This window comes from Polypterus senegalus, chromosome 1 (genome assembly GCF_016835505.1).
Source record: "Polypterus senegalus isolate Bchr_013 chromosome 1, ASM1683550v1, whole genome shotgun sequence".
NCBI classification, from domain to species: domain Eukaryota; kingdom Metazoa; phylum Chordata; class Cladistia; order Polypteriformes; family Polypteridae; genus Polypterus; species Polypterus senegalus.
In genome coordinates, this window is record NC_053154.1 from 60718756 (window position 1) to 60731125 (window position 12370).

Here is a 12370-nt window from a genome sequence, read left to right on the forward strand (position 1 = left end):
AGTCGCCCGGCGGGCTGGAGCCCGGCGGGGCGCTGGAGGGCGAGAGAGGGCTTGTGCCTCCTACACACCGCGAGGCGTCCGTCCTGGTTCTGTTGGGACCACGGGTACAGGGCATGGAAGCCCAGCCCTGTAGGGGCCCGTGGTCACCGCCAGGCGGCGCTCTGATGCCGGTTTATCCCGTCACGGTCCAGCGGCTGGGGCTGGAGGCCCGGCGGGACACTTGGAGGGCGTGAGGAGGCGAGTGCCTCCTCCAGACAGAGTGGGCGTCCGTCCTGGTTCAGGGGCCTCGGGTACAGGGCATGGAAGCCCAGCCCTGCAGGGACCCGTGGCCACCGCCAGGCGTCGCCCCAGTGCCTAATTATCCCGGGAGCCCGACACTTCCGCCACACCAGGAAGTGCCGGGGGGAAGACTTTATGTGGCGCCCGGAGAGCTGCCAGGAAGGCAGCCGACACTTCCGCCACGCTGGGGCGTGGCCAAGGAACAGATGGCGGAAGCACCTGGGGCTCATCCGGGGCATTATTTAAGGGGCCGCCTCCCTCCAGTCATTGGGTGGAAGTCGGAGGAAGTAGAGCGGAACTGGAGAGAGGGACGGAGGCGGCCAGGAAGGCACAAGAGACTGTGGGCCTGGACTTGGGAAATCGGTGCAAGAAGGCACTGGGGTGCCGTGGCGAACTTGTAAATAGTGTAAATAAAAGTGTGTTGGGTGCAAAAATGTTGTCCGTCTGTCTGTGCCGGGGCCAGGTTTCACAATATATATATATATACATATATATATACACACAGTGATCCCTCGCTATATCACGCATCGACTTTCGCGGCTTCACTCTATCGCGATTTTTTTCTCATACAAGCTTACGTCACTACGCATGCGCTTTATGAGAACTTTTATCTAAGCCCTATGATGGCTCCAAAACATGCTGCTTTTTCTAAGCCTTCTGACAATAAAACTAAGCGCCGGAGGAAGATGCTTACTATCCAGGAGAAGGTGAAACTCTTGGATATGATTAAAGATGGCAATACCCTACAAAAGCTTCTTCAAGCATATGAAAAGACAGCGCCAGCAACTGCCTATCAAGATGTTCTTCAGCCGCGCACCCAGACACCCACTGCCTACTCCTAGTACTCCTTCAGCGGAAGAAGACAACAACGCACCTGCTGAAGATACTGCACCACCTCTGAAGACTCTCCTACTGAGGTCGTGCCTTCATAGGTTAGTGGTTGTGTGAAAGAACTGTGTGTGTTTGTGTGCAATTAAATGTACAGTACAATAATCTACTAGATAAAAGCATTCGGGATTGTCCTTCCGTCCCGTGAGTGCAAAGCGTAGCAGTATTCCGCTTATTACAGACTTACTACTTGCGGCGAGTGCGAGCGGCGATGTGAGCAGAGTTCTGGTGCTCTCATTGTTCCCTTGCTTTTGTGCGCAATGCGCTGGAAAAATAGACAAAATTATGTCTCTGGAAATAATTAATGTTGATGGAGTACAAATGCCTCACCACGTAGTAAATATCAGGGAGATGGTGCTTGCTTATTCTCATCTATAGCTTATTTAGTGCATGAAACTCTGTCTTTAGCGGTACAGATTCGGGCTGACATTGTACGACTTTGGACAGGCACTTGAGGGGATAAAAAAAAAAAAAAAACTTAGGTTTTCGGGAGATGTTATGAATGGGCACTTTGATGTTCCCATTCCCTACACTTACATTCCTGATGTACACATGGGCACAAAAATTGAGGATAAAAAGTCGATTACGCCTTAAAAGGCGAGTGCGCCTAATAATATGATATTTGTAACGTCTAATATGTCTTATTTTCTCTTATTTTGTCTAATATATTGGGTAATACGAGTGTAATGGTGACTAAAGGGTGTTATTTCATGTCTAGAGGGCTCTAATAATGTTACAAAACGTATTTAGAAGGTCGTAAACAGGTTTTCTATACTCTAACTGCGAAAATATTCGATTTATAAATAAAGAATCCTACTTCATGAAAATTAATTTATCATGGTAGAGTTTGGAACGGATTAACCGTGATAAACGAGGGTTCACTGTATATACATATATATATATATATATATACACAGGTATATATATATATATACACATATATATATATATATATACACATATATATATATATATATACATATATACATATACACATATATATATATATATATATACATATACACATATACATATATATATATATACATATATACATATATATATATATATATATATATATATATATATATATATATATACATATATATACATATATATATATATATATATATATATATATATATATATATATACATATATATATATATACACATATATATATATATATATATATATATATATATATATATATATATATATATATATATATATATATATATATATATATATATATATATATATATATATATATATATATATATATATATATATATATATATATATATATATATATATATATATATATATATATATATATATATATATATATATATATATATATATATATATATATATATATATATATATATATATATATATATATATATATATATATATATATATATACAGTATATATTCTGGCAGGCGGGCGGCTGGGCCTGACACCCCTGCACACTATATTCAGGGGGCGCAGCCCAGGACAGTGCAATACCTCCCCCTGGACACTAGATGGCCGCCCCCCTGGGTTGGAGCGGTGCCTTGGTTTCCCACAGGGTTCTATGGGAATTGGAGTTGGGTGCAGCCCTGTTGGATTCCGCAGGCACCGCCAGGGGGTGTTATGTTTGGGACTCCTGAGCTTGTGTGGGCAGCATATTCATCACACCTGGAAGTGCAGCCGGAACTCGGTGATCAAGCACCTGGAGCACTTCCGGTTGAACTATAAAAGGAGCCAGCGACCACCACTAAGCGGCCTGAGTCGGGTGGAGGAGGAAAACGTTGCCTGGGAGGAGTGGTGGTGCTGAAAGGAGAAAGTGCTTGGTGACTGGTTTTTGTTAGGGACTGTGTATTGCCTGTGGGGTTCAAGGGAAAGACGTGCTTCACAGGCGAAGAAAAAATATTATTTTGTTTATTTTACCCGTTCACACACACATTACTGTTTTTTTTACTCGTGGTTGTCATTCATCTGTGACTTTTGTTGTGTGAGGCATGGTAGGCCAGAATAGTTGGCTTATGCTTTATAATCCACTCAAGCCTAGTTCAGTTCCTCATTCGTAATTGAGTTTGGCAAACCTCCTGTATATTTCTGTGATTTTGCCAAACTCGGAGCAAAGTGCACTCCACAGTTTTTCCCATTAGTACTCTTTAGTAATAAATGTGGAAATCATAATGTGGTACCATTAAATAATTTAAAAATATATAAAGATACCTTCTGCCATTGTAATTCCTGCTTATCTATCAAAAGTTTTCTTATATGTTTCTCAAACTGAACTTCTGATTCCTAAAAAAAAGAAAAGTAATTAAAATGTATAGCAAAATTAACAGCAGTCTATAAACAGACATATAGAAAATTGTAAAACATTCCAAAAATGCCACCCTGCACAACTGGAAGATGATTTTCACATGTAAATGCAACACTAGAGGACTAGAGGAAACTGAAGGGTGTAAAGTATATAAAATCTGAAATGTTCAGTCAGTATGAGACAGTAGTCAGCACATTACTTTACTTTATGTATATGGCATATACATTATGTTCTGTTTGTATCAATTTAGTGTCCTGAAAGTCATTGCTTAGTGTGCAAAACAAAAAATGAAGAAACTGTGAATTAAATACAGAAATACACTGTGAATAAAATCATACCAAAATCATACCCCAAGCCACAAATACTGGCTTTCATTCCAACCAGTTTCTTAATTTGATATTATTGTTATTAAATTAACTTTTAGTTTAATTTGATAGCTAGTTCCAGATCTCTGTCTGTATTCTCAGAAATAATTAAATACTTCATGAGCCCCATAAAAATGCCACCACTTATATTAAAACTCAGACATTTAAAGGTACTATATGTCTCTTGGCTTCATTAAATTCACTTTAAGATTTTTAAGCTTTTCACTTTTCTTTTATATTTATTGATATTATCAGACAATTAACAATGAGATGCAAATAAAAAAACAGCAAAAAGCAAACTAGGTAATGCATGTTTTCATTATAAAATATCTAAAAAAATGAGAAAAAAAGTTTACAGAGGATTTAATCTGTTTGTTAAGGTTAATCAGATGACTGATTGTAATTTGAGCTGCTGAAAGTTTTTTATAATTATTTCTTTGTTTTTAAATTTTCTTTTGTTTAGTTGGAGACAGCACATTTTCCAGGAATCCAAGATGACCACTATGTTTCTATTGGTCATTGTCTAATGGTCAGCATGGTGTGACCAAGTGATGTACTGTGCACAGTTCAGTTTGATTAGCAGCCATTCTCCCTCTCTATAAAAGAAGTTCTGCACTATGGTAAAACTCTCAGGAAATGAAAAGGTTTGTAAGGGGAAGAAGAAGTGCTGGTATGAATTAACCATGTTGTGAATAAAGTGTGACCACAGGCAGAAAATTAAGGTGGGGAAATAAGTGAAGGGACAGTTTGGAGTATGAACAGCAAGAAAAAAAGCAGATAATCATCTAGCTAAAGGCACTTATACTGAAGAAGAAGATATGACAGATTTTAAGGTTAACTGTATGAAAAATTAACATAAACAAACATTTACATCCAATTAAACTAACAGAAGTTGTTCAGAAAGTAAAGCACAATCTGCATTAGTTAAATTTATTGCTGATAAACAAAAACAAACTTTTACAAATTGAAACTCATGATGGAGGTTAGATTAGATGTTTGGTTCTCAGAGAAAATTACAAAGTTTGGGGGTTCTCTAACATATGTGTTTCAGTTAAGGATTTTAAAGATAATGTGAATGGGATAAGACCGTTACAGCTCAATGATGGCAAAACTGGAATGATGGGAATAAATGTAATAGTTTTTGTGTTTTAATTCATTTTTAGATTAAATATTACTAACAAAAGATTTCTTTAGTATCCACTTTTTGGTCTTAGAATATGAACCAACTCACTTACAATGTTTTAAATTTCAACATGTTTTCAATGCTGCAGTGCACTGCAAGGGCAAACTGAGATATCCAAAATGTGGGGATAATCAAGCATATGGGAAATATGAATTTGGATTTGGAATTAGGTGTTGGAACTGTGGAGGAGCATATACCATAGATCCCGGAATACAGGCTGACCCGGTATATTAGCCGAACCCCTTCTCTACCTACTAAATTACATGTATTTGCCGATGACCGGAATTTAAGCCGACCCCCTTCTCCAAGCAAAATTTTTTAAATTTCCTTGAAAGTGTCTCTTCGGGTATATTTATAATGTTTATCGGCGAGAATTTGAGACTGCGGAGAAGTTTGGTAAAATGAAACCTTTGTGTTGAAACTATATACGCAAATACGGTACATCGGCGGGTGGATTTCTGGAGACTCGTTATAAATTTGATTAACTTAAATACGCAATACAGTGACCCTTGACTTACGAACTTAATTCGTTCGCAAAGGCTAACCCATAATGCGTTCCAAACCTCCCACTGCAACACTTACTTAACCTTTTCATAATAAAAAAGGGTTGTATAATGTGCATAATTTACCAAAACACCAATAATTTTTCTTTTTTTTTTATTTTTTATTAATTTTATTACAATCCATACATAGCAATCAAGTTTTACAAAAAAAGAATTATGTTAAGAACAGATCGATCCCCACCCTGAGAGAGAGAGCAAGCCAAACGTGTAAAATTTAAGGCTTGTAAACATACCTAAATTAATAAATTCTCTGTGCTTTATAAACTTATTTTAAAATATTACTGATTAGATCCTGCCATGTTTTGAAAAAAGTCTGTACGGATCCTCTAACTGAGTATTTGATTTTTCCAATTTCAAATAATATAACACATCAGTTTCCCACTGACTTAAAAGAGGAGAGTTTGGGTTCTTCCAGTTTATCAGAATAAGTCTGCGTGCCAACAGTGTAGTGAATGCAATCACAATTTGTTTGTCTTTCTCCACTTTAAGCCCTCTGGAAGAACCCCAAACACAGCTGTTAATGGGTTAGGAGGGATTGTGAGTCCAAGGCTGTCTGAGAGGTAATTAAAAATTTTTGTCCAGAATAATGTTAATTTGGTGCAGGCCCAGAACATGTGACCCAGTGAGGCTGGGGCTTGGTTACAACGTTCGCAGGTTGGATCATGCCCTGGAAACATTTTGGAGAGTTTTAGTCGAGACAGATGTGCTCGATATATAATTTTGAGTTGTATAATTGTATGCTTTGTGCATATGGAGCTCGAGTGAATTCTCTGCATTGCTACTTTCCACTCCTTTTCTGATATATTAATTGAGAGATCTTTTTCCCAGTGTCCTCTTGGATCTTTGAAAGGAAGGGATTGTAAAATGATTTTATATATTGTAGAGATGGAGTCTAACTCCTTGAAATTGAGCAATATTTTTCCAGCGTGGATGAGGGTGCAAGATGAGGAAAATCTGGAAGGTTCTGTTTAACAAAGTTCCTGATTTGAAGATAGTGAAAGAAATGTGTAGCTGGAATGTTAAATTTGGAATGTAATTGTTCATAGGATGCAAAGACGTTGTCTATATAAAGATCTCTAAGCAAGTTAATTCCAAATTTTTCCAGATATTAAAACTGCATATGTTTGTGAAGGTTGAAAGAGGTGGTTCTCTTGCAGGGTGCCACAGATAGAAGCTTCTCCGTCTTAAAATGCTTTCTACATTGGTTCCAGATTCTAAGTGAGTGGAGCACAATTGGGTTATTAGTGTATTGCCGATAACGTGTGTTTATTGGAGCACAGAGCAAGGAATACAAAGAAGTACTGCAGGATTTTACTTCTATTGCGGTCCATGCCTGTGTATGTTCTTCTATTTGTGTCCAGGTTCTTATCACTGTATATTTGCCCCAGTAATAAAACTGGAAGTTAGGTAGAGCCATGCCGCTTCTGCCTTTTGTCTTTGTAGGGTCGCTCTTTTGATGCGTGGATGTTTTGAATTCCAAATAAATGAGGTTATTGTTGAATCTAATTGCTTAAAGAATGATTTATTAATGTATATTGGTATGTTTTGAAATAAAAAGGAGCTTAGGAAGAATATTCATCTTAACAGTGTTAATTCTTCCAGCTAGTGTGAGATGAAGGGTTGACCATCTATGCAAGTCTTGTTTAATTTTTTCCATGCAGACGACGAAATTTTGTTGATAAAGAGCTTTATGTTTACTTGTGATGTTTACCCCGAGGTATTTAAACTGTTCTGCAATGATAAAAGGTAGGGTGTCTAATCTAATATTATATGCTTGAGAATTCACTGGAAAGAGTACACTTTTATTCAGATTAATTCTGAGACCAGAGATCTTTTGAAATTCTGTGAGTGCTGCTAAGACTGCAGGCACAGAATTTTCTGGGTCCGATATATACAGTACCATGTCATCTGCATATAATGAGATTTTCTGTTCCAGTCCTTCTCTGCTAATCCCCTTTATCTGATCAGTATTTCGACAATGTATTGCCAGTGGTTCAATGGCAATTGCAAACAGCAGTGGTGAAAGGGCATCCTTGTCTTGTGCCACGCTCTAGTTTAAAGTAGTCTGAGCAAATGTTATTGATGCAAACTGAAGCTTCTGGGTTAGTATACAGTAATTTAATCCATGCACAAATGTTCGGGCCAAACCCAAACTTCTCCAATAGTAAAAGGTATTTCCATTCAATCATGTCGAATGCTTTTTCTGCATCCAATGATAATAATATTTCTGGGGTGTTTGATTTAGTTGGTGAGTATATTACATTAAACAGGGTCAAGATTTGAAGATAAGTGTCGGCCCCTAATAAATCCAGTTTGGTCTTGTGATATTACGAGGGAGCACTTTCTCCATCCTTCTAGCTATGATTTTAGAGAGTATTTTAACGTCGTTATTCAGAAGTGAAATTGGTCTGTATGATGCACATTGTAATAAGTCCTTATTTTGTTTTGGAAAGACAGTGATTAGTGCTTGGCGAAAGGTTTGTGGAAGAGATTGGTTATCTCTGGCTTCTGTAAATGTTGCTAATAGGAGGGAGCTAGCTGAGCGAGAATTTCTTGTAAAACTCTGCAGGGTAGCCATCAGGGCCTGCTGCTTTTCCACCTTGGAGTGACTTTATAGCATCTAGTAATTCTGATAATGCAGAGGTTTATCAAGTTCCTCCACACTAAAAGCGTCAATTTGTGGTATCTGTAATGTATCCAGAAATGCATTAGATTGTATATTGTCTTCTTTAAACTCAGTAGTATATAGGGATTTATAGTAGTCTCTAAAAGTGTGCATTATATTTTTGTGTTCGATGATTTTATCTCCGTTCGTGTTAGTGATTACCGAGATTGCGCTATGCATCTTGCTTGTGAATTTGTTGCGCTAAAAGCTTATTAGCTTTCTCCATGTTCATAATAATGATGTCTGGATTTGTAAATTAGTTGTTCAGTTTCTTTAGTTGTCAAGAGGTTTAATTCTGAATGTAGAGCCTGCCTCCTCTTATGTAGAGTCTCGCTTGGTAGTCTGGCATGTTCTTCATCTATTTTAGTAATTTCGCTTTTTATCTCTGCTACTTTCTTCGCTTCGGATTTATTTCTGTGGGAAAGATATGAGATAATCTGTCCTCTTAAGAAGGCCTTAAGAGTTTCCCAGAGTATTCCTGCAGAGATCTCGGGGATGTATTTGTCTCTAGAAAGAATTTGATTTGTTTGGATATAAATTCAGTACAATTCTCGTCAGCTAATAGAAGCGGTTGAGGCGCCATCTGCGGGGTGAGTGTATGGGTCTTAGTAATTTCAGCTCCAAGATCATAGGTGCATGGTCCGAAATAACAATAGCATCATATTTACAAGATTTAATCTTAGGCAAGAAGTTATTGTCTATAAAGAAGTAATCAATCCTTGAGTAGCAATGATGTACTGGTGAGTAGAAAGAATATGTTCTTGAATTTGGGTTTAAAAACCTCCAGGGATCTGATAAGTTGTGATCAGTTATAAACTTTGTAATTATCTTTGCGTGTTAGTTGCGTTCCCCTGTGGAGGAAGTCCTATCTAAAAGTGGATTTATAACACAATTAAAGTCCCCAGCCATTATAACGTTATGAATGTTCAGATTGGGAATGGATGCAAATAAATTTTGTATAAATTCCTTATCATCAACATTAGGTGCATAAACATTTATCAAAATCATTTTACAGTTAGATAAGTCTCCCATGACCATCACATATCTCCCTTCAGGATCCAATACTACATCTGATGCTACAAATGGTACTGTTCTATGTATGAGAATTCCCACCCTCTAGTTTTCTTTGTAAAACTAGAATGGAACATTTGGCCAGTCCAGTCTTTTTGCAGCCGGAACTGATCCTTACTTAGTAAGTGGGTCTCCTGTAAAAATACTATTTTAGCATTTAGACTTGTTAGGTGAGAAAGTAATAATTTTTCTAATGTACTAACCAAAAAGTTATAAAAAGTGCCTAGCCTACTTCGATTAAGCTAGGAGCATGGCGGCACGCATGGTCGCAGCAGCTCAGGGCTCTCCATTTCAGTGCACTTTTTTGTTGTGTTTGTACTTTTTTTTTGTCCTTGTTTGTGCACGATCGGTTCGGCGAACATCCGCTACACCATTCAAAACCTTATAGACATCAGTGTCCAGAGCCAGACATCTGTTTCGAGTGTTTTTCATCACACGCACAACATCCCAGACAACATAGCAAGACCAGCGGGCTCTTCGTGGATTGTTGTCGGGTCTAGGAGACGACACAGACGGAGGAGGGAAAGAAAGCAGAAGCTGGGCCGCAGATCCGGCGTTATGCTAAAAGCTAAAAACAACCATACAAGCCCTATACAGAACTTTTTTCTGCACTGAAGGAGCTGCTTTTAATCTCATTGTAGATGTGTATAGTGACAATAAAAGGCATTCAATTCTAGAAAAATTTCATACTGTACTCACCATTTAATTTGACATCTTTGGGCTGCAGGAAGGGAGGAGATATTTCCACACAATGTCCATCTTCGTTTCGATTGCGATCGCTTTGTTTTACCTTCTCTTCCTTCCTTAGCAATTATGTGTCTTGCTTGTATGGTCTTAATGAATTATATATATAGGTAAATCACTGCAATGACGGAAATTACATCCACAAACACATGTATCTGGGCTCCGACTGACGCTACTAACGCTCTCAGTTGTTTTGTTTACAATCGCAAGCGAATACACGTGACCGCATCCGTTTCGTAATGCAAGATGTTGGTCGTAAATCAAAACAAAAAAATTCATTTTAAACATCCCGATAATTTATTATAAATTTTATTCATAAAATCAACAACTAAAACACTTTTTTGAATAAATTCTTTATTTAATTTAAAGTACCGGCATGCAAAGGTACTTCTTCATCTGAAAGATGGCTCTGTGGTTTCGTCATTATTTACTTCCGTATTCATCGGCAAAACCGGCATTGCGCTGGAAATCTTGAATCTGAAATGATACTCGTTGCATAAACCGACCAAACTCCAAGCCAAAAATCTAGGACAAAATTCTCGGCTTATATAAAGGGATCTACGGTAGTGATTTTTTGTTTGGCCATTCATTTAGTATAAGGGTTAGAGAGGGACTGTCATCTGATTTTACAGTAGATAATGGAATGAAAAAGGGTAGTGATAAATTGTGATAAAATTTTTACTAAACTTAAAACAACAGACATCAATATAAACATCAAACACTTTTAACATGTGTATTTATTAAAAAAAACAATCCCAAGAGCAAGTTTTCCAACCCACCTCCCCCCAACTGAAACTCTTTTACCGAAACGACCTTGTAAAATAGATCTGTAGTGGACTAAAAGTCCATGGTGCATGCAAAAATCAGAAAAAGAGTTATGGCAGGCACTAACAACCACAGAGTAAGGAAAAAATACATTTGATAAGCAAGTTAAGAAAGAAGATTAGACACAGAACGTTTATTTATCTGCAAGTCATCTTCTCACCAAGTACACAGTGTCTTGCCACTTCTCTATACTGAAGCCAATTTAATTGGCATGCCGATGCAAGATTATGTGAGATTATGTTAAAGAAAGAGGAATTCCAGAAATATAAACAAAGAGAGTCAGGTGATTCTCAATTAATTTTGCAACAGTTGCTCCTAAAGAAAATAGCCCGTACTAGATAAAAGATCATTTAAAAACACAGAGCTCCAGGAGGAGAAATATGTGAAGTTAAAATGGAACATTAAATGAAAGAACAGAAGATTTTAGAGATTTCAGACCATAAGGCAGATACCTGGGGACAGTCTCAAAACATATTACAAAATTTGCCACGGGCACTTAAAGGTAAAAAAGATAAGCGACCAAACACATGTACAAAGTTTTCAAAGAGTAAGGTATAAGCTATCAACAAATTTGACTACAATATGCCGATAATATGAATTCCTGGAGGGTAAAGTGAAGATACTGAAGATACTTTTCCAAGAGAATGGAAGGAAAGAAATGAGGTAACATCACCAGAAAAAAAAACTATTGGTAAAGGTCTAAGCAAATGCTATCAGCAGAGTTGTACCACTGGTTTTAATTGGGGAGATGATTAACTTGAAAAATTATGGAGCTGGTGGAAAAGAAGTGAAGAAGATTACAATACGACATTTGCCTTGGGGACTGATCAGAGTTGGAGATAAAAATCAAAGAATAAAGGGAACAGAAAAGCTGCACCTCAGTGACATGAATGACACCGACCCAGAGTCATTGTAAATGCCACCAAGCATCATATTGACTTTATATGCTGTGGAGGATGGCCGGCTGTTTATCCCGGCCAATACCCCCAAGCCGCCAGGTGGAGCCCTCCTTGCAGCATGGAGGTCCCAGGAAGACCAGCAGGACATCATGGACAATGGAGTTTTTATGCACAGCCCTGCTGGATGCCATGGGGGCCACAAGAGGGAGCTGCAGGGAGGACTGAAGATTTCTTCGTGCCCTATGACCCGGAAGTTCGTCATAAGAAGAGCGACAGGCTTCCGGGTTGAAGAAAAGAATTTTTACCTGACCCGGAAGTGATTGAGAATCACATGGACTGAGGATTAGGAACACTTCCGGGTCAGGAGATATAAAAGGACTGTGGGAGCTCCCAGACGGTGAGCTGAGCTGGGTGGAAGGGTGGCAACGCATCTGGAGGATTGGTATTTGTGATTTATTGTGTAGTATTTGTGATTTACATGAGTATTGTGGAGGAGAGTGTGCTTTGTGCACTGTGGAGATTGAATAAAGTCAGTATTTGGACTTTTACCTGGTGTCTGGAGTTGTG

The 12370-nt window shown here is 38.1% G+C and overlaps 1 protein-coding gene across 1 annotated transcript in view; it reads right to left on the minus strand.

The window, feature by feature from the left end:
- Window positions 1–12370, minus strand: part of LOC120523527 (coiled-coil domain-containing protein 73-like) — a 127933-nt gene that overhangs the window by 47073 nt on the left and 68490 nt on the right. Inside the window, exon 3 of the mRNA XM_039744957.1 lies at window positions 3395–3466. Within this exon, the coding sequence (XP_039600891.1) occupies window positions 3395–3466 (72 nt within the window). The remainder of the gene's footprint in view (window positions 1–3394; window positions 3467–12370) is intronic.